General features: G+C 58.3%; 2 protein-coding genes across 2 annotated transcripts; both read left to right on the top strand.

The window, feature by feature from the left end:
• Window positions 1-4868: 4868 nt before the first annotated feature.
• On the top strand, window positions 4869-12538 carry BESB_023520 (uncharacterized protein; the record flags this gene model as incomplete). The annotated part of the gene is made up of 2 exons (XM_029361054.1): window positions 4869-12070; window positions 12466-12538. The coding sequence occupies 2 exons, from the start codon at window positions 4869-4871 to the stop codon at window positions 12536-12538; spliced, it is 7275 nt and encodes a 2424-aa protein (XP_029215869.1).
• Window positions 12539-16837: 4299 nt separating this feature from the next.
• Window positions 16838-19117, top strand: BESB_023510 (putative cytochrome c oxidase subunit; the record flags this gene model as incomplete). Its single annotated transcript, XM_029361053.1, has 5 exons — window positions 16838-17272; window positions 17677-17807; window positions 18125-18293; window positions 18615-18729; window positions 19053-19117. 5 exons carry the CDS (start codon window positions 16838-16840, stop codon window positions 19115-19117), a joined length of 915 nt encoding a protein of 304 aa, XP_029215868.1.
• Window positions 19118-19920: the final 803 nt, after the last annotated feature.

Below are 19920 nucleotides of genomic sequence, written 5' to 3'. Positions count from 1 at the left end.
CACAAGCAAGCTTGACAGGGTCCGTTCAGGCAGTGTAGTTGATCGAGAGAATTACGCCGAGCAAGCTGGCCCCACAAAAAGTAGCAACGACTGTTCCTTCTCACCTGCAAGACATAGCAACCTCTGCGTATGCTCAAGAGGATATTCATTTCTCATCGGTGCTTTATTTCCACGTTAGGTCCGGGTTTTCGTTAAAGGCCCACCTCAGAGGAACTACTGCCGGCTCTGGCGAGTCGCACGCCTGATCCCTCCCACTTCCCTCGTGGGTGCTCTGGCTAGCAAGTTGCTAATCAATGGGCAATCCGCCACGTCCCAGTCCACGTAGCATCCTTCCTGGATACACCTGCGCCAAACTCACATGGCTGCAGGTTTTTCTGTGCTGAAAGAACACCACAGGTTTTGTGTGGAAGCCCGCTTCGAGGAATCGACTTGCAGTAGTGAGGAATTGTCTTGTAGCAGCAAGCAATACCTCCACCCGCGTTGTAGATTCCGGCGGCAATGCCTCACTGTACGTCACAGCAATGCTCCCTCTGTACTCTCGCAGCATCCGAACAATGACAAGGCTGTTCTCAGCACAGTCTGAATAGCCGTAAGCTGGTCGTCAGAGCACACGAACTCGTACCACTCGATTTGGGAGCTGTCGAGTCTTCGATTCTACCTGTCAATCTTGACCAATAATTATCTTGGGACTGTATGCGGAGCTTGAAAAATTGCGTGTACTACTGCGTTAAAAATGAGGGTCTCTTTCACAGGCGTTCCATCAGTTCAGCGGCCAGTACTACTTTCTCTCATTACCTTGAGCGTTATCTTCAATTCGCGAAAAGATGTAGTCGTGCAGACCGCCTCATCCTTCATAGCCTTCAGTAGTGCCAAGGAGTTGCTGGGTCCTGGGGAGCCTGAGCATGGCAAACATAGTTCCCAGGATGGAACGTGGCAGCCACCCGCTCAGCGAGTGGCACCAACAGCCGTGATTGACGTGAGCATCGATTATTAGGAAGGATGTCGAAAACGCCGCTGGATGAAAGCGGGAAGAACGAGACCTGTCAGTTAGTCAGGCGAACAGCAGCTTGCGAGTCCCTTATATTCAGAACTCGTGTGTACAACCACAAGAATGCGCAAAAACTGCATCACAGTCTTCGTGGGTATGTGGAGGCCGGTGCGTCCTGCAACTCGGTGTGGGCGCTCGCTCCCACTGTCCGCAGCGCAAACAACCTCGCAGCTTCAGTCAGTTCCTCAAGCAGGGTGACTCAGGATTCTCTGGAATCAATTTCCACATGGAAACTACTTCAGGGGCGACCAGTGGGCAAGCACCTGGCATGCCTTGTGGGGCGGGTGCGATTTCGTGACGTCAACCCTTCGAGCGGTAACATTACTGATATTTCCCGTGCGGCAGCCGCTTATTGTCACTGTTGGGTGACGTTCTATGACAGTGATACGTATGCCACTCGCAGAAGCGTAGTGAAGATGCATCCGTGGAAACACAAAGTCATCGACGTGTTCCGCAGTTGGAGGGGGGCCTGTGTGACTATTTAATTGCTTAGGCCGGTACTGTAAAGTTGAGTCCCTCCGCCTGGTGTAACAGCGGCTTTCTTGTTTACTGCAGTCTCCCGTTGTCACGTCTGCGGTCAGGCACCTACTAGTATCGATAGGTGTTCAGCTCTCAAGCTGTCAGCGGCGGGAAGCAGCGGTAAGGGCCTCTGTTGAAGTGACCGGAGATGTTAGATGCAGCTCGTTGCGCTTGATCGTATCCCCACATTCTCGTTGACGAGAAAACGTTAGCTCATCTGTATAGGATGCACAGGCAGTTTGTGTTTCATCTCGCCCAAGGTAAGCAGAACGCGGCACGAAAAGTATGCCGTTTCTGGGCAACATGCAAGGATGCCCAATTCGTTGCAAGGTTGCAGGAATCTCTGTATTGACGCGGTACTGCTGTAAAGAGGGCACAGTGGCCCGTAAATCCCCTGTCACGGAAGGCAGAAGTGTGAGAGAAATGCCCGTCTCTGCTCTGATGCAGTGAACAGGGGCCCAGGTTCGAGCGTCGCCAAATACAAATGGTAAGGTTGAGGGCCCAAGCGCTGCAGTCAGTCTTCGCCCAACAGCATGATGATGGCACATAGTGCCTCAGACGTGCGCGGACCTAGAGTACCATCGCTGGAAGGGCCGAACTTGACAATGCAGACGTGGAGAGCGGCGCTTCTCCGCATTTTGCCGCAGAGTGTGTGCGGGCGCATCTCACACCATCTGTTCGTCCACATCGTTCGTCTGCGCACGTTGAAATAAGTTGAAAGGTGCTCTTAATGACAGACATCTCATCGTCATTCTTGCTCTTTGACTGGACCGCTTGTTGCCAGGTCGTGCCCGCGGTGTCCGGCGACGATACGCACCTTCCTCAGCGAGGTGGAGGAAAGCCAGGTCATCATTCTCGACCGGGAGCTCATTTTTTCTTCCTTTCCGTCGGTCGTCAGTAGCTCCACGGTACAGAACCTCGAGTTTGAGCTGACCGTCACGGCAGCCGATGGACTCACTGGCCAGGGTGAGCGGGCATGTTGCGCCTTTTGAGCACTTTACGCTAAGAGGGCGGCAGGCATCACGCTATCGCGACGAGCCGTGGAGGTGCGAAACCTAGGTACCGTCGCTTTTAGCAAGCAGCACCATCACGCTCCACGCCCTCCTGTACAGCTTTCAGGGGGGAAAGATGTACGCAGTTTCAACAGCGCAACTAGAATGGTTGTCGCACTCAGATATTCCTATGCCCAAGCATTCCGATTCACAGCCCAGCCGCGCCCGCACGCCAGAGCTCAGGTCGACCGTCCCCACTGCATATTCTGCGCTTGCAGCCTCTGAGATGGTCCGCTCGATAGAAGCAAAACAGCAGGTTGCCCGGGCCTTCCCTCATACTAAGGAATGTATATCTCCAACATAAAAACCTAGCATGAAAAGCTAACAGTGGTACGCTGTACAAATGTCCGATCTCTTGAGTTGCGCCGCTTTATGGTATATGTTCTGGGTTATCTGCACCGACTTACTAATACCTTCGAAGGGGCTGACTCTAACACAGTGACTATGGTATATGTTCTGGGTTATCTGCACCGTCTTACTAATACCTTCGAAGGGGCTGACTCTAACACAGTGACCTTTTCGATTCGTTTCACTGTGTTGTCTTCTGCAGCGAGTAAGACCATCAACGTACTTCCGAAAATCTCTGGCCAACCACTTTTATCTGCCGTTGGCTCCAACCAGATCCAAATCGGACGGGAGGATGTTGCTATCTTGGCGGTATCGCTGGCTGCGTGTCCGTATGCTAAGCTTGGGAAAGATGTAAAGATAACCTGGAACATAACAGGAAAGGGTGACAGTAGACCTCTCGATGCTCTGGCAGACCCTTATAAAGATTCCTTATCCTTGGCTATCGACCCTCGCAAACTACTCACCGGAGCTTCATACAATGTGAAAGCGACAGCCACGTATCATCTGGCTGGACCATCTGAGTCGAGCAGTTCCGTTTTTCTGGTTACGACTGCGAAAGCATCTCTCAAGGTGCAGTTCTGTGTCGAACAACTGCGGCCTGGTGTCACTAGATAATAAAGAACTTCCTTCAAGTATTCGGTAGTACAAGCGGTGCAGAAACAGGTCTCTGGAATAACTGGCATTTCATGTTCAACCTCGCGGAGGATAATCTTTGCGAAATATCCGTTCTGCCCGGGTCCTCTCTGTTTGGTGTTGAAGACACCTCAGGTTCTATTGTTTGATAGTCGGATGACTGTGTCAAGTGTGTGAGGGGAGAGCAGGTTACCCGTTCCCCGGTTTTTTCGCGTGTTCTGGCAGTTGCCGACCAAATGCTATGCAAAAGCTTGCTTCCGACTCTGGCGTGTTAGTTCGAGACAGTGTTCGTAGTCAACCGCGCGCTCCTGAAAGCGTAGGCGCTACGCAGTGCTCTAGACCTGAGTACCTGGGGCTCATCGACGGACTCTGTGAAACAGAAGCCGACTGTTTGAAATGTGCCGGCCCCCTGAGTGTAAGGTCCGCAACCACCCGCCGCGGCTGGCAGCTTTTCTGGTGCACTTATCTTTTACCAGCACGTCTCAAGGAAGATCCTGGATCGCCAGCGATCAGAGTGAAAACGGGGGCAGACGTCAGTCCATACGAAGAGAGCTGCCTCCGCATGTTCAACATTTTCAGCAATCATCCAAAGCGTACATCAGTACAGCACGTCCACCGCATCCGTGCATCCGTTGATGTGCATGTATTTAGTAGACCGCCAGTGGAATATGACGTTTATTTCACGGGCCCTGCTATATTCTGAAGCGTCCCGCGGCCTTCGCAAGTTTCCATTCGACACCGCACCAGCTAAGAGCGTCTCCAGTCTCAGGCCATCCACCACGCAGCGGTCTTTGCTTGCGAAGACTCTGCAGCAGTTCGCATTTAGTATGTCGCTTGTCCATTCTGCTTGAGAAGTGCGGAAGCCATCCGTCCAAACAATGCCTGTGCATAGTTCCACTTTCTCGTGACTCCCGTGGCCATACAAGGGGTAAAAACGCCGTTGTGCATGTGCATGCATCAGCACGCGGTATTGGCGATTGCTGCAGCTGGATGCCGGGTTTCGAGACGGTTGTATGTCGCGTTCTTATCGTGCTCATGTGGCAGTTTCTCCCGTTACATCTTCCCTGCTGAGGCAATAAGAGCAGGATTTGTTTCACCGTCAGACAGCGCTCGCTTGTGCGACGAGACATGCCGCGGCGATGATGCGACCCGAACAGGCGGGTTGTTTCGTCGTGGAAAGACCTCAGTTTCCGTGACTCACACATCGTCTTTGTGTGGAGAGTGTGGTGAAAGCATTGTGTGCCTGCCCATCTTTTTCATGTCTAACAATGCCGCCCTGCTCAGTTGCAGCAAGCCGTTCGGGGTTCGACCCCGGGAGCTGGCTCGCCGACGCGGGCGTTTCGGTACCCGAGCCTCTCTCTGAGCATGTCTCTCCCAAGTTTTCCCTGTTAAGCAGATCAAAAGGAGGCCATCTCTTCACCGAGGGCGAGGCTTCTTCTGCTGGAAAAACTCTCTGTTCGGTGGAGACTCTTGCGACGCAGTGCGACAGGCGGGTAAGCGGGCAGACAGCAAAAACTGACGGCGCCAGCTGTTTTCCCCTCTCTCTCCCTTCCTCGTCTCCCTCGTCATGTTCTGGCTCGCCGCCTGCATGTGCGCCATCACTGCCGCTCCCTCTCTCCAACGCTTCTTCTCGGTCTCCTTCCTCTGCAGCTCCTTCGTCTCTCTCCATGTCTTCTCTGGATCTGCGAGATGCTTTGAAGCTTCTGCAGCATCTGGCACCTCCTCCTCCGTCCGCCGCCTCTTCTTCGGCGTCGTTCCCTCTTCTCGCCTCGCCGGACACGCTGAGTCCCTCTGATCTTCAGCCGAGTGCGGAGTCTTCTCCGTCAGCGCCATCTTCGCTCGTCAGCGTGCTCCGCTCGGGGGTCTCCGCCCTCTCAGTCTTCCCGCAAGCCGCTGACTCCCGTCTCGCTCCTCCGGCTCTGGGGGGGGTTTCTTCTGCTTCTGTCGCCGCCCTGTCTCCTTCTCTGTGCGCCGCCGCTTCTATCCCTGCGGTTCGCGGCTCGGATTCTTCCGCCTGCTCCCCTCCGTGCGGCTGCACTCCCGCACCGCCTTCCTCGCAGCCGTCGGTCGTTGAGCGTCGCGACGGCGCGCTTCGGCGCCCAGCCCCCGTTCCGCGAAGAGACTCAACAGGCGGCGAAGAAGCCGCGGAGAGCGAGGCCTCTCGTTGCGACCGTCGAGCTCCACGTTTGTTGTCTTTGCCGTCTTCTGGTCTAGAGAGCCGGAAGGGGCATTCCTCACCGCTCTCGGGTTTTGCAGCTTCTGAGAGTGCGCCTCCGCAGTGTGCAGAGGAGGACGAGCACGCACAACCCGTCGCTGCGACGCCAGCGCTGCTCAGAGGCAACCAGAGGGAAGAGAATTCTCCCTCTGATTCGGCCCCTGACGAGAGGAAGCGAACGCGGTTCCGCGGCGCGTACGGAGACGTTGACCGAAGCGCCGGTCTGCGGTGTGTAGGCCGCTTCCTCCTCTCCCTGCTCCCCGACCCCCTTTTCGACCCGCTGGCTGAGAGGGAGGATGCTGGCGTTTCGTGTGGCGACGCGAAAGACCGAGCCCAGTCTCCCGCACAGGCAGGACGCGAAAGAATGAGGGAAGAAGCGAGCCGCGGAGGAGCGTGCGGTGGCACGAAAACCGGATGCAAAGCCAGAGGTGGACGCCAGCTGTGGCGCACAGAGCACAGAGATCGGATGCCCTCCACAGCGGAAGAGAAGCCGCTCAAATGCGCGACCCGCGTCCTCCCCGATCTGAACAAACGCGCTCTGCAGTCGATTCTCGACGCAGTTGCGGCGTATGTAAACTCGAGGCAGGCGCACGCAGACGGCGGAACGCGTGAACGCGAGGCTTTCAGTTCCATCCGGCACACCGGCAGCAAGGGGGGGGCGGAACTTGTTTCTGAAGCTCGGTCTTGTCCGCCAGCCAACTCAGGTGTCAGTGTCTCCTGTATCCGCTCAAGTGGGGCGAGGTCAGGCACTAGCCGGGGAGAGAGACAGAGTGCCGAAGACGCGTTTTCGGGTTCGTCTTGCTCGCCGGCTTCTCCTCGCTGCGCCGAGCTGTCCTTCTTCTTCTCTGTGCTTCGTCAGGTCCATACGGCCACTTCTCCCACTCCGTCTTCGTGTGGTCATTCGTCTGCCTCTTCTCCCTGCGCTTCTCTGCGGCCTTCTTCTTCCTCCTGGGGCCTGCGTTCGCCTTCGGTCTCTGCCCCGGCCGCACTGTTTTTTCCTCAGCGCCGGCTTCATCTGTGCACAGTGAAGGCGCTGAAGGCGCTACAGGGATTTCACGAGTGGCGAGACACAGTCGCCGAGCTCGTCGCGCAGTGGATGATGAGCTGCAGGTACGCCTTTTCCCCGAGAAGCGCTGAGGACGAAGAGGAGAGAGACCTCGTTCTCGATGAAGAACGACTGGAGTTGGCTTGGCAGCTGATCTGCGGAGACAGCGACGGCCTCTCGTGTCTCTTGACGCAGCTCGCGAGAGCGAGTCAGCGAGAAGAAAGTGCACGGCGGGAAACCACCTCCCTCAACCAAAACGGCGGAGGCGTGCGGATTTCTGCCACAGCAGACCTGCGTACGCTCGCGCCCGCGCCCGCGCCGCGAGGCGTCGGCAGACTCTCCAAGGCCCGCGGGGGCAGCCCTGACGGGGTCGGCAGCCCGCTGGAGGCTGAGGGAGCCGCGGGCGTCGAGGGTCCTTCCTCCTCTTCGTCCACTTCGTTGTCTTCCTCTTCTCCCTCTGGCGCTTCCTGCGATCTGCAGCAGGCATCGGCGAGAGCGGCGACCTGCGTATTTTTCCACGAAAAAAAGCGCCTCCTCCAGTCTCTGTTGAGTCTCCTCTTCTCGCCAGGCGCCACATTGGCGTCGAGAAGCCGCGCGGCAGCCCTTGCGGCTTGGGTGCTGTGCAGGGGCCCTCGCACAGAGGGATCGGGGTTTCTATTGAGGCACAGCTGCGAGGAAGGGGAAGGCGGGGAGGGCAGCACCACCCGGGGGGACAGAGAAGAAGACGAGCGGAACGCACTTGTGCATTCGGTTGTCGCTGCGGCCTCTGCGCAAGCCCCGTCGGTGGAGTGGCTGCTTTACGCGGGCGCGAGGCATCCGAGCCTGCAGACCGCGGAGGGCGCGCAGCTCGCAGATGCAGCCACGCGTGCGACGACGGCGAGCCAGAGGAGGGCGGAGAGAGGGCAGCTGTGTTTGAGGAGATGCGATGGAGGAGAAAACGTTTGGAACCGCGCCGCGCGTCAGCAGAGCGAACCCGGCACGCGGGCGAGCGACGCTCCACTTCCGAGGGCGCGGAACTTCAGAGCCGAGGGCGGTGTGTGGGTCGGTCTCTTAGAGCTGACCGAGGCGCTTGTTGAGCTCCTCGCGTGCGCCGTCGTGTACGTGCCGGTGCTCGCAGAGGCGCCTGCGCAAGGGAACAAGAAGACGCAGCGAGAGGGCGAGAGGGCGCGCGCGGACGCGCGAGTCCAGCGCCTCCTGGCAGGCGACACTGCAGAGGAAGAGACAAGCGGCGCAGGGCTCATTGTCTCGGCGGAGGCGAGCCGAGTTCTGCCGGCCGCGGAGACCGTGTGCCGAGTTCTCCGCGCGCTCAAGGCTCCCGAGCTCCTCTTTGCATGCGCTACGGAGCTTCCTTTCGCTGTCTTTTCGTCCTCGCCTTTCGCGCCTTCCGCGGCCGCTGTGGCCTCTGCGCTCTGTGCCGCAGCCCCGTCGCCCGTCGCGCCGCAGTGCTTGGCGCTCGGCACTGTTGTCAGGCTTCTCGCGCTTTTAGGGCCTCGCGGCGCGTCCTCCGGCCCCAGTCCGCCCTCCCGTTCTCCCTCCTCGCAGGCGCCTACGCCGGGTTTCGAAGACGCGACCTCCGGCGCCGCGCGCGAGCCGAGCGGCGCGGAGTCTCTCGCGGCATTTTCGCTCGCTGTGTCTCGCCTGGCTGCCGCTTCGCTGCGGCGAAGTGCTGAGCTTCTCCGCATCGTTTTCTCGCGCGAGGCGGAGGTCACGTCCGCTGCAGCTGGTGAGGAAGGGCGAGCGAGGCCCGGCGCCGCAGGAAATCTGCGGACGACAGGGAGAGGCGACGAGGCGTACTTCCTGTCTCAGGAGGCGCGCGATATGTGCGCGTCTCTAGTGCGCGAGGAGGGGCATGAACAGAGTCTGTGGAGCAACGCTGCAGTCTTTGTCGGGTCTGTGGCGCCTCACGTCTTGCTGCCTCGTCCCTCTGTGTACGCCGACTCTGTTGCCGTTCTGATTGAGGCCCTAGGCCGATTCGGACACCGCCAGTTGCTTCCAGGGCGCTTCCCGTCTCGTTCGTCTGCACTTCCGCCAGCTGCGGCCTCCGCATCGCCGGAGTCTCCTTCGCGCGCGTCTGGGTGGCCTGTGGAGTCTCCGCGGACCTCAGGCGTCTTCTTTTCTTCTCGCTATCTCTCTAAGAGCCTCGTTTTGTCGCTGTCTCTCGCGCTTCGCCTGCCGTCGGGCGTGCGGATTGAGGAACTCGAGGCGAGCCAGAGAGACGCTCTCCGCGCAGTCTGCGACGTCGCCTTCCGCTGGCTCGCCGCGGAGATCGAGGATCTGCGGCGAGCCATCGAGCGACGCGGCGGAGACGCGAACGAGTCGCGCGGACGCGCGCCACGCGTCAGGCGAGGCGCAGAGGAAGAAGAGGCTCTTGGCGCGCCGGAAGGCGGCAATGAAGCACCGGGACGGCGCGAAGATGGAAACCCACCTGGGGATCGGGGAGGACACAGGAAGGACGACGGGGTGTGTGCGCGGCCGAATCTCATTTTCGGGCTTGCGAAGGCCGGCGAAAGCGGAGTCGTAGAGGCTCTTCTCACGGCCCTTCTAGACGTGTGGCGCCTTCTGCATCATGTCTCAGCATTCGAGGGAGAGCGCGAGGCCGGAAGAAAAGCAGCAGAGGAGCGAGCGCCGGTCGCGGAGCGCTGGAGTCAGTTTTCGCGCAGAAGAAAGGGCTTCAGGGACGTCGCTCAGCAGCGGGAAGAATACGGGACTGCAGGATGTGACTCTTGCAGCGAATCATGCGGCGAGCGCGCGCAACCTTCTCGCTTCGGGGTTTCTTTGTCGAGTTCGGCCTCTCCCTCTCCTTGTTCTTCTCTCCTTCCGGCTGTCCTGCTCGAGGCGCTTCACAGAGCTCTGGAAGCTGGAACCTTGCGGCTCCTCCGACAGGGAAAAGAGAGAAGGGGGACGAAGGAAGGAGACGAGGAGTGGGAAAGGAGTTTGCTGTGTCTTGTGGACACTCTGTGGCGTCTCACGGGGATCGTCTGCAGCGGTGTCTTTTCGGCGCAGAAGTTTGTCTCTTGCCCTCTGTCTCTTTCTGGCTCGTCAGCTTCGTGTCTCCCTCGCAGACTCGTTGGGGCCGGGGGGGAGGGCTCTCAGCTTTTGCGCGCATGTCGCGACTGCCTGCGAAGCGGCTTCTTTCCGCTTCTTCTCTTCTCGCTCGCGAAGTTTCCGCTGTCTCTGCCTCTCGCCGCCCCCCACCCGCTCCTCTCTGCGCTTCCGCCGCTCGTCTTCGCGGCGCTCCAAGTGCAGGCTCTCCAGTGCGAGGAAGAGAAGACGCAGCCAAAGCCGACACATGAAGAAGAAAACGCAGACGTGGAGGAAATTGCGGTAGAGGAAGAAGAGCAGGGAGCGAGCAAGAGTGAGCGCGACTTTGAGCGGCGCATCCCTCGAGGCGTGGAAGAAGAGGAAAGCAGAGACACAGCAGAAAAAGAAGCGCCTCGTGTGGAGCACGCATGCGCCGGTCAGGTCAGAGAAGGCGGCGGCGTCGAGGCGTCTCGCGGGTGTGAGGTTCTTTCTCTCGTCTCGTTCTCCCCCTCCGCCGTTTTCTTCGCGCTCCATCTTCTTCTTGTTCGCTGCTGCCGTGAGCTGCTCCCAGAGGCTGTTCGGGCTTCGGCGCGCGGAGTCGCCGCTACGGCGGAGGATCGGATAATGCTGCCTTCTCCATGCAGACACAGCGTGCAGTCTGTCGCAAGGCGCCGCAGCCGCGGGTGGCTGACGGCGAAAGAGGCGGCGCGAGGCGGGCGAGTTATTTCGTGTGCATATGAGATTCTGCTCACAGCGCTTGAGGCGCTGTCGACGTGTATCTCTTCTTCGCTGTTGGCGGGGGATGACTTTTATTGGGACCGTGTCCCAGGCGACTCCCAGCAAAACAGCGCGTCTGCTGCGTGGCTGCTGCGGCTTGTCCTGTCTCCTCCCTCAGAGTCCACCTCTGCGCCTCGCCCTCTCCTTCGTCCGCTCGCCGTTCACTTCCCGGCGCGCTCTCGGCGCGCGCGCGCCTGGAGACTCGCCGAGGCGACCGCCTGGGCCTCCTCTGCGCCGAGAAGTGAACGGCGAGCGGACGAAGGAGAGGGCGAGGCGCAGAGACGGCGGGCAGCAGAGGCTGGCAGAGCGAGAAAAGAAGCACAAAGTGGAGGAGAGGGAGGGGACCGCACAAGCGGCGAGCGCTCGAGGCCCGCATGGAACGTGCAGGACGCATGCGCAGCGGCGACGGCCCACGACCGAAGAGATCTTCTCCTTGGCTCCTGGCGTCTCCTCTTCAAAGCTGCGACGATCTACCCCGATTTGCGTCTCCGCGTCCTTCGCGTCGCCGAGGAGAGTCTCGTGGCCTTCGCGCGGTCTCCGCTGAGTCGGCGGGAAGCCAGTGACAGGCGCAGCAACCAAGGAGAAGACGAGGACGAAGAACGCAGCGAAAAGAAGACGAGAACGAGCCGCTCCACGCCTGGAAAAGGGTGCGAAGGTTCACAGGGGCGGACAGCCGAAAAGAACTGCTCTCGAGCGGTGGAAGGCGGCCGCAGACGTGCCGTGGAAGACGCATGCGGAGTTGAGAGCCGAGAAGGATTCGCCGAGAGCAATGCAGAGGTTGGAGCGCTTGGAGAGGTCGTTGCGGCAGTCCTTCTCGAGTTTTTCCACACTTTTCCGGTGCAGGCAGAGGGGCAGCACGCAAGCGAGGAGGGGATGCGCAAGGGGCTCGCGGACGCTCCGAATCGCCTCGCAGCGCAGCTACGCGAGCGCTGCTGTCGTCTCTTGCAGCAGCGTGCCTGCTTCTCGGATTTTGACGCACCCGGCGGTGCCAGCGGCAGCGGTGGCGTAGGTCTCGCAGAAGGGCTCTCAGAAGTCTCCTTCCCCGCGCCTCACTCGCCGCGAACGGCGACGCGCGACGCGCCGCGACAAGGCTGCAAAGAAGGAGGCGAGAATGGAGAAGACTGCGACGGGCTTCTGCTTTCGTGGCTGCAGCAGGAAGGCGAAGACGAAGAATCGCTTCTTTTGGCTCTCGCGCGGCTCACACGTCTCCTGGCGTCCCTCTCACGCTCACCAGCGGACAAAGCGGAATCAAGAAAGCATGACAGCGAAGAGGGAGAAGGAGAAGAAAAGAATGCTGTTCATCGTGGGGAAGGAAGCGACGCAGTTCCGCGATCGCAGCTGAGGCGCCTGAGCCGTCATTTGCTCGCGGCGTATGAGCAAGAATGTCTCGACAGACAGCAGCCGGCAAGCATGTGAGTTCCTTATCTGACTGTCTGCTGTTAGCTAGCTGTCTTCCTCTCGAAATGTGGTTTGCTTGATAATCAGAAGTGAAGTGTGTCTGATACGTGAGCTGGATGCCGCCACCAGGAGGGACGTTTTTCTCCTGTCTCTTTACGGAAGAGATTCACTGGTGGCGGACGCCCGTACCACGCTTTGCTCACGCTCTTGTCAATGCGCGGTCTCGGTTCTAGGGAATCCGCTGTATGTCATTTTTGAGCTTTCATCTGAACCGCTTGCGAGAGGGTCTTGCGTGTACTCCTGTGCGTGGATCTTCCACATTTTCGAATTATCTTTCTTCTGTTTGATTCGGGTGTCAAGGCGTACCATGTGCTTGTCTCGCAGTTCTCGTGGCGCGTTTTGCTCTCAGCGTCAAACCTAGCGTTTTTGTTCGGACTTACGCCTACGCAGTTCTTCTTTTTTTGTCTGTCTTCCCCCGTTAGGCCCGAGAAAACGTTTTTTGACTGGCCTCTAGATTGTCATTGCCTGCCATGTCTCGAAGCCAACCACGAAGACTGCGTTGACGAATGAGATAAGCGCGGAGTGCGGCAAGGAGACAAGCAGAGACAACGAAGAGCGGCAAAAACACCGCAGACAGGGAGAGGAGGTCGCGCGAACCACCGCTTCTGAACCGGGCGGAACAGAGACGAGCGACGTGATAGAGGGGGTGTGTCTTTTGTTGCAGTTTTTCCCGTGTGATGCGAAGTGCTTTTTTTACTTGATACACATATGTATACACATATACAGCAGGGTGCGGACACAGTCTTGTCTGCCGTGGTCGTTGTTCGTGGCGCCGAAGCTTCGCGTGCGTGCCTGATGACGCAGCGATGTGCGCAATAACTACTGTAAATGATTACATGTGAAGTCGCTTCTTCGCTCCACTAAGTGTATGCGGAGTAGGGGGATGTGCGTGGATTTAGGTGGAGTTCTCGGCCTCAATTCCGTAACACTGTAGTGGCTAAACGGGATCCTGGACCGGGCGGAGAGGAGGAGCGAAACGAAAAAGAGGCTCTGTCAGGAAAATGGCGACAGCGGTTTCTCAGTGCCACCTCGAGAAACGAAGAGGGTAGTCGACTGACACGGAGTCGCGGCTGTGTCGGAGGCAGACGTGTTCGCGTCGCGACAGCTGGTATCAACCCGCCTCGCAAAATTTTACGTTCTCACACGAAACAGCGTATGTGCTTGCGCAAACTCTTTCAGAACAAAGACGTTTCACTTTGCGCGGGGGAACAAATCTTGATTCATCGTAACACCGAGTTACGACATACCGTATCACAGGCAGCTATTGCCTCGCCGTGCGCTTCACGGGTCACAAAAGTCCGGAAGATCGACTGCGATGCGGAGTTACTCTTTCGCGGCTGAAATGTCTCATTTGATCCTCTTCGGCTGCGCGAAACCCAGGAACTCGCTGTGCAGCCGGTTCTCCTGAAGAGATGCTTTTGTGCACCCTGCGCGCTGCTAGTCTTCTGGCGGCCATTCTCCAACGTCAGTCCGACACGGTCTGTACATTTCAATTACGCAGCTGAGAATCCATGGAAGGAACTATCCGCCATTGTGGCTCGCTGCCTACGAAAAGGCACTGGCTTTCTTGCGCCCGGGTCTGCCTCGAGGCAGAGGTGCCGAGGCTCTATTCGAGAGCCTTTTGGAGTGAATCTCGAAGACATGTTTCGTTATTGTAGAGCGAGCAGCTAGGAACATTCTTGTGAGACGTGGCAGGGCAGGGTACTTCAGTCTCTTGGCGGAATGGAGAAGTCGGTAGCAGAGGTGCGATTTCGACGCGAACGCTGTCACAAAGGCAACAAACAGGTCCGCGTGACTACTTCCTACGCAGAACCTGCCTGCGCTATTGCGTGCGCGTGGGAAATGGCTGAGGTGTTTAAGAAAACGCGTCGTACGAAACAGCCCTTCACCCTTTTCGCGAAGAGGGAGTTTGCAGACGTGCAAGCCTCCATTTGCGAAACGTGCCAATTCCGGGGTCTCAGGGAGGTACCGTAGCATGATGACGGAAACAAGTTGCACAGCACCAAACCTCGCGAGTGCCGTGGCTCGTTCTTACCGAACCCTCCACCAAGCAAACAGTGAGCAACAATCATTGTTCCGCCTGCCGACGTGATTTTCCATCGGCGACAGCCACGCTGTCGCGATCATTCTGGTTGACCAGTGCGTGTGCAATTCACGCAGAAGACTGCTACTGACCGCGCCTCGAGCACTACAGCAGTCCTTCGGGGAGGCGGGGTTTCTGTCGACAAGCAGAAAATTCAATCGATCCAGGAAGCTAATAGCGAGGACGGCCACCCCGGAATCGCTCATGCTGCCCGCGACGGCACGAAAGCGTATCTGGCGCTGCTCGTGCGACGCACGGCTTTTCTTCCAGAAGAACGACAGCTGCACTTTCCTGAGCATAGCGACATGTAAGCGTCTCCACTCTCGCGCTCGCTCCGGCCTTTGCATATCCGGTAGAGTGATGCCGCGTTTACTTCTGCGCGACAGAGCATCCGCTCACTGCACTGTGGATGTGAGTGCCGCGTCAGCGCTGCTGTAGGCCAGCGTACTGCTGAAGCATCCGGCTGAAGCTGACTGGATTCGCGAGACAGTGGACAGCAAAACCTGCTGCAAGGAAAGTGCCTTTCCCGAGTACGGGGCTGCGCTAGAGGAGAGCGGTACGACAGGACGTGCACGTTGGTCCTACCTCTGCAGGCAAACTGTGCCTGGGCCCCGGTCATGTCTACCAAGCGAACACCGCAGAGGCTCAAAAAGCTGTCGGATATTTGGCGAAAGTCTATGCGTGTTTCACGAGGAAAACACACTCGAACGGGCGTTGGCTTTCTCGCATGTGTGGCTGCTGGCGCAGACAGGGACAGATAATCGGAGGGGGGTGAGCAAAGTGTACTACAGGTCTCGCATCAAGCGTGGACAACAAACAAGTGAAGCTGCCCGCCCTCGGAAATTTTCACGAGCAACTTGCTCGTGAAAGAAATGTGACACAACTGTTGAAACTGGTGAGTGTCCTGTTCTGCCTCTTCACCCCCGGGCGCACAGAATAGGGGGGGTAGCGGAAAGCGGTGCGCCCGCTCCCTTGATTTTTCCATCGGCGTATCTGCGGGAAGAGTCCCGGCAGCGTCAGAGGAGGAAGAGCAGGAGGCCCGTAGACAAACGCTGGTTTCCACAGTGACTTTTCCGTGTGTTTTCCTCCTGAAGTGTTTTTCGAAAAGGAGAGGCGAGTTCCGTTCTTCTCGTATTTAAGTAGCGAGAAACGCGGAGCGAGGTCGAGTGCCAGGTCGGTCTTGCGTGGAAACCGAACCACGAGGCCGTATATCTTTGCATACATTATTCAGGCTTCTTGCGTGCGCTGTTCAAACTCTTCGGACCAAAGCAGGTAAGTTTTTTCGCGCATGAGTCTCTGAATGTGAACTGCGAAAGGGGTTCATATGCACATCTTCCCTGCGTACGTACAGCTCCAGTGTCGGCTGCGTTGTCGGCGTGCCGTTTTCCGTGGAACCGTGCACTCACCTCGCGCCCGGGAGAGCCCCGACCGCCGAAGAAAGCATAAATGAAGCCGTCTTGTCCTGTCCTCCGTCGCCTAAGAAGATCGTCGTCCTTTTACACTGTTGGATTCCTTCTCATTTCACTCGGAGCGGTGGCACGCACGTCAGACGAGCAACCGGAGGAATCCGGCGGCACTGCGTCGTGGGTCTTCTTCGTTTCACTCGTGGCGTTTCTCGCTTTCCTTGGGTGCATTGAAAGAGACCTGGCTTTTTCCAGCTGGAAGACAATTTGGGAATTCCGCAGTTTCTTATACAGCTAATTCTGTTGGGGATTCCATGCCCTTTTGTCCGGAGCGGGAACGGGCCACAAGTTGTGTACAGTTGCGGAAGCCTTGCGGAAAGAAGTGGTACAGCTCCTCTGGTGGACAGCCAAGGTGTGCAGAGGACGTGTTGAGAAAAGATGTTAGTGCGGCTTCGCGCTTGCCTCTCTATTCCACACGCGTATCGGCGGTCTTCTCTCGCACGGCCGCCACGCGTCGAGCCCTTGCTACGCGCAAGCGCCCTCCGCTTTTGATTCCTTTCCTTCCACGCACAAGGAAAAAGCACCTGATGCTGTCGAAGCAGCCTAATTGATGGAGGGGCCGCGTCACACGATCTCTCGCATCCGGCGTGTGTCACGTCTTCTGGGCTTCAGTTCCTGTCGCTCTTGCGTCAGCCTGGGGCGCCGATACCTCCTTCCTGTGCATGCCTCTTTGCTTCCGGGGGTCTCCTCTATGCTCGTCAACGTCGGGTCCTTCAGCGTTCTTGTGGGATTTCTCGTCACTGGTTTTCTTGAATCATTTGCTTACCTTCTCTGTTTTTGCTTCGTCACTTCGGTGCAGTTTTGTCGTTGCATGCTTACCGACGCGATTAGTGTGTCCGCGGCTGGTGCCTCTCACTTTCGTTGTGTCCCATATGCGCCCGGTTCGCGGTCGACATCGGAATAGGCGGGCGACTCTCTCCGGGGTCTGTCGTCTGCATGGAGCGTCAGTGAAAGCGCGCATCCAGTTTTCTGCGACTTGCAACTCTACGCCTATTCCACCGCCGGCGTGTCGTCGCGTCCATTCTTGCTTCTAACTGTTCGTGCGTTGCCGCCTTATCTTGTGTTTCTTAGAGTTCTTCTACGCTGTGGCGGGATCTCGGATTTCTCTGCGTGCACCTCTGTCGCGTCCGCTGCGCGGTTTGCGTGTGCAGGCAGATTCTTTGGCGTTCGCCGAGATGTCCGTCGGCCGTCTCTCTCAGCAGCTGCTCGCGTCGGGCGCAGCGCCCGCGCGTAATTTTTTTTCGACGTTGTCGGGACGCGGCTCGTCGCTGTCCGCCAAGTCCTTTTCCTCCCTTTCGCGTCTCCCCTCTTCGCGTCTCTGCGGCGCCGCGTCTTCGTCTCTCTCGCCCGCTTCGGCGGGTCAACCTGCGTTCGCCTACTCGGCGAAGCGCTCGTATCTGCACTTTGAGCGCACGATGCCGGAGGACTTTGAACTGCCTTCCGACACCATGCCGAAGAACGTCGCGGAGCTGATGAGCAAAAACCCCAAGGATCTCGACTTCTTCGAGAACTACTGGTACTGGAAACTCAGGGGCGAGGCCGTCGTCCTCGACCCCGCGTCTCTGCCCAGAAAGAGTTACAAGCAACTCGCCCGCGACATGGGCATGCAGGTCAGTCGAGAAGATTAGAAACGCACACGAGAGAGAGAGAGAAGGGGGGGGGGGGGGGGGAAGCGGAGGGGGGGAGAGCGAGGGCCGCTGGAATGGAAAGGCGTGGATGCTTGCGAGGCGCGAGCCCAGAGGCATTTCTGCGGCGATGCAGCGGCGGAGTGCAGGTCTGCCTACAGCCTTTTCGCTGCAGCGTGCGTGTCACGCACCAAGCACCCGTGTATGCGCGCCAGTCTAACTGACTGGGCAGCGTGTTTCCATATCTGTTTATCTGTATGTATATCTATCTGGCTATATCTATCTAGCTGTCGCCCCTCTCGGTATAAATATAGGCATGTCAATCACGCTTGACAGCGTGGTTTTTTGGCACGTAAGAGGCGAGTTGGGTGTGGGGGCGCTTTGTTCAGATCGTCACAGAAGAAACCGAGCACATGGTCGGTCTTCTTGAGCTGTATGAGCACCTGAGGTCGGCAGCCTTCGTGGGGCCCTTCGGCACCGTCGAGAAGCCTGTGCTGTGCCCCTCCGTCACGACAGACAGGTGAGGAGGCGGCGCGGAGGTGGGCGAGGCGACAGAAACGTGCACGCGTCATGCCAGAATCTTTAAGGACTCGAGACAGTCGCCCCCTGCTCGCGTAGGAGGCCGGAAACGCGTAGAGGATAGGATAGGAATTCAGAGCGGCAGGGGAGCACCCCAAGGCGAGACGGTGGCGCGTCCCGTCCCCCGTTCCCCGTGACGGCCGTCATGACTCGAGGAAGGAGACACCTCGTTCGTTCGCCCTCGTTCTCGGGGCCCCATTGTCCGAGGTCGCGTTTGAAGGCGGCGTGAGTGTTTTCTTTTTTTCGTCGTTTCTTTAGAATTGTCGGCTGCACTGGCGGCACCGGCGAGAAGGAGCACGTGCCTCTCTGGTTCCGCTGCCGGGAGGGTTTTCTCTATCGCTGCGGTGAATGCGACCAGATCTTCATGCTTGTCCGCGTCTTCTACTCTCTCCCCGACGGAAAGGACCCCTTCCCCGTGGATCCCGATGTAAGCGCAAGTAAAGGAAACGTCCTCGTCAGTGAACAAGACGCGGCGCGTTGGCTCCGCTGCGGCCCCTTTTTCGCGGAATCCAGCTCAGGCACCTAGGGCAGGCAGAGAGAAGAGCAGACAGGGCTGACCTGTTTTCCGCCTGGGCCTTGACCTCCAGGCGGGACTATCCGTACTCTCCTCGAAACCTCCCTCCCCCGCCCCCCTTCCCGGCCCCCTTCCCGGCCCCCGCCCTCCCTCCATAAGTGCGTGACGTGTGGTTTGTCGAGGCGTTTGCACCGCTTGTGTCGGCGATCTTCTGCGTGCGGGTGTGTTCTTCAGGTCGAAGACGTCTTTGACATGAAGCTGCTCGAGAAGGGTCAGAAAATGTGGAACTGCAACGAATACGTCCGCTGGCCCGCGGGTCACCAGGCGTACTCTGAGCTCTTCCTCGAGGGTAGGCGCAGGGGGACAGGAAAGAGAGCGACTGTCGAATCTGAGTTGACGCGGAAGAGGCGGAGGAGGAGGAAGGCGTCTTTCGCGGTGCATGCGTCGTGTGTGTCTATGTATGCGTGAGGCATTCTCACTCTGTGTGGGGTGTGCAGGAAGTTAACATTGAAACGCATCCAGTGTGAGGTTGAACGTAGTCCAGCTTTACCTTCTCTGGTGTCAACAGTTCTGGAGAGGGTATGTGTGCGTTGCTTCACCCCTCCATGGCGTCTTCGACGGGTGTTTCGGAGTCATCCGGGGTCGCGTGTGTCGCTGCGGCGCGCTGCGCAGGCAAATGGGGTAACGAGATCCCGCGGCGTCTGGCCGAGGAGCTGAAGGAGATCACAGCTGCGTAAGCGACGGTCGGCGAGTGAGAAAATGCGATGGTTCACATGTTAGACAGGAGAGCAAGGGAACGAAAAGAAGACGGCGCCAAGAGAGGACGGGCGAGAGGCGCATCTGCGTGGAGAAGCCGTTCGTTGCGAGACTGGGGGAAAGACTCTCAAGGGTGGTGACACGCCTCAAGGCGCAGCTCCTTGAGGTCCCACCTCCGTCTGTTTTCGCTTTCTTCCATTTAGTCCTTTTCTTCTGTCACATCCCGTGGCTTTTCTGTCGCCTAAAGCACAGGCTTCCTCCCTCTCTTCTGCCCCTCTGCGTCAACGGCGTCTCTCCCTCTCGCTCTGGTGTGAGTTTTCCGTTCAAATTGAGAGTGGAGAGTGCATGTTCCGAATCCGGAGGACACCACCAAAACAGTGCGTGAATAAGTCAGCAGTTTGGCCGGAAGCGAACACCGAGTCAGGAGATATGCGTCAGCCACACACGTCTGCAGATCGCAGCTAGCCGAATCACAGCAAGACACGGTTTGCTCGGTACTTCGTGCCCTCGCGTCGCAAAAGAATCCTGCAGAGCAAGCTAGCGCAGATGTAGAGACGAAAGAAACTCTGGGGTGCAGAGCAACGGAGGTGACAAAGCGTGCCGCCCCACGTGGCCATTCGCAGGCACGTGAACTGCGGCAGTGCGGCGGTAGTCGCCAGTTTGAGACTCTTGCACGAAGCTGCTCCGGGACTTTTGCTGGCGGAAGACGACGGTCGGCTAACGTCATTCGCGTTCGCCGTGCGGGCGCAGAAATGGCATCAGTTTCAAATAGGACGCGGAGGTG

The sequence above is a fragment of the Besnoitia besnoiti genome, chromosome XII, assembly GCF_002563875.1.
Source record: "Besnoitia besnoiti strain Bb-Ger1 chromosome XII, whole genome shotgun sequence".
Lineage (NCBI taxonomy): Eukaryota > Apicomplexa > Conoidasida > Eucoccidiorida > Sarcocystidae > Besnoitia > Besnoitia besnoiti.
This window is presented reverse-complemented; position numbering and strand designations above follow the sequence as displayed.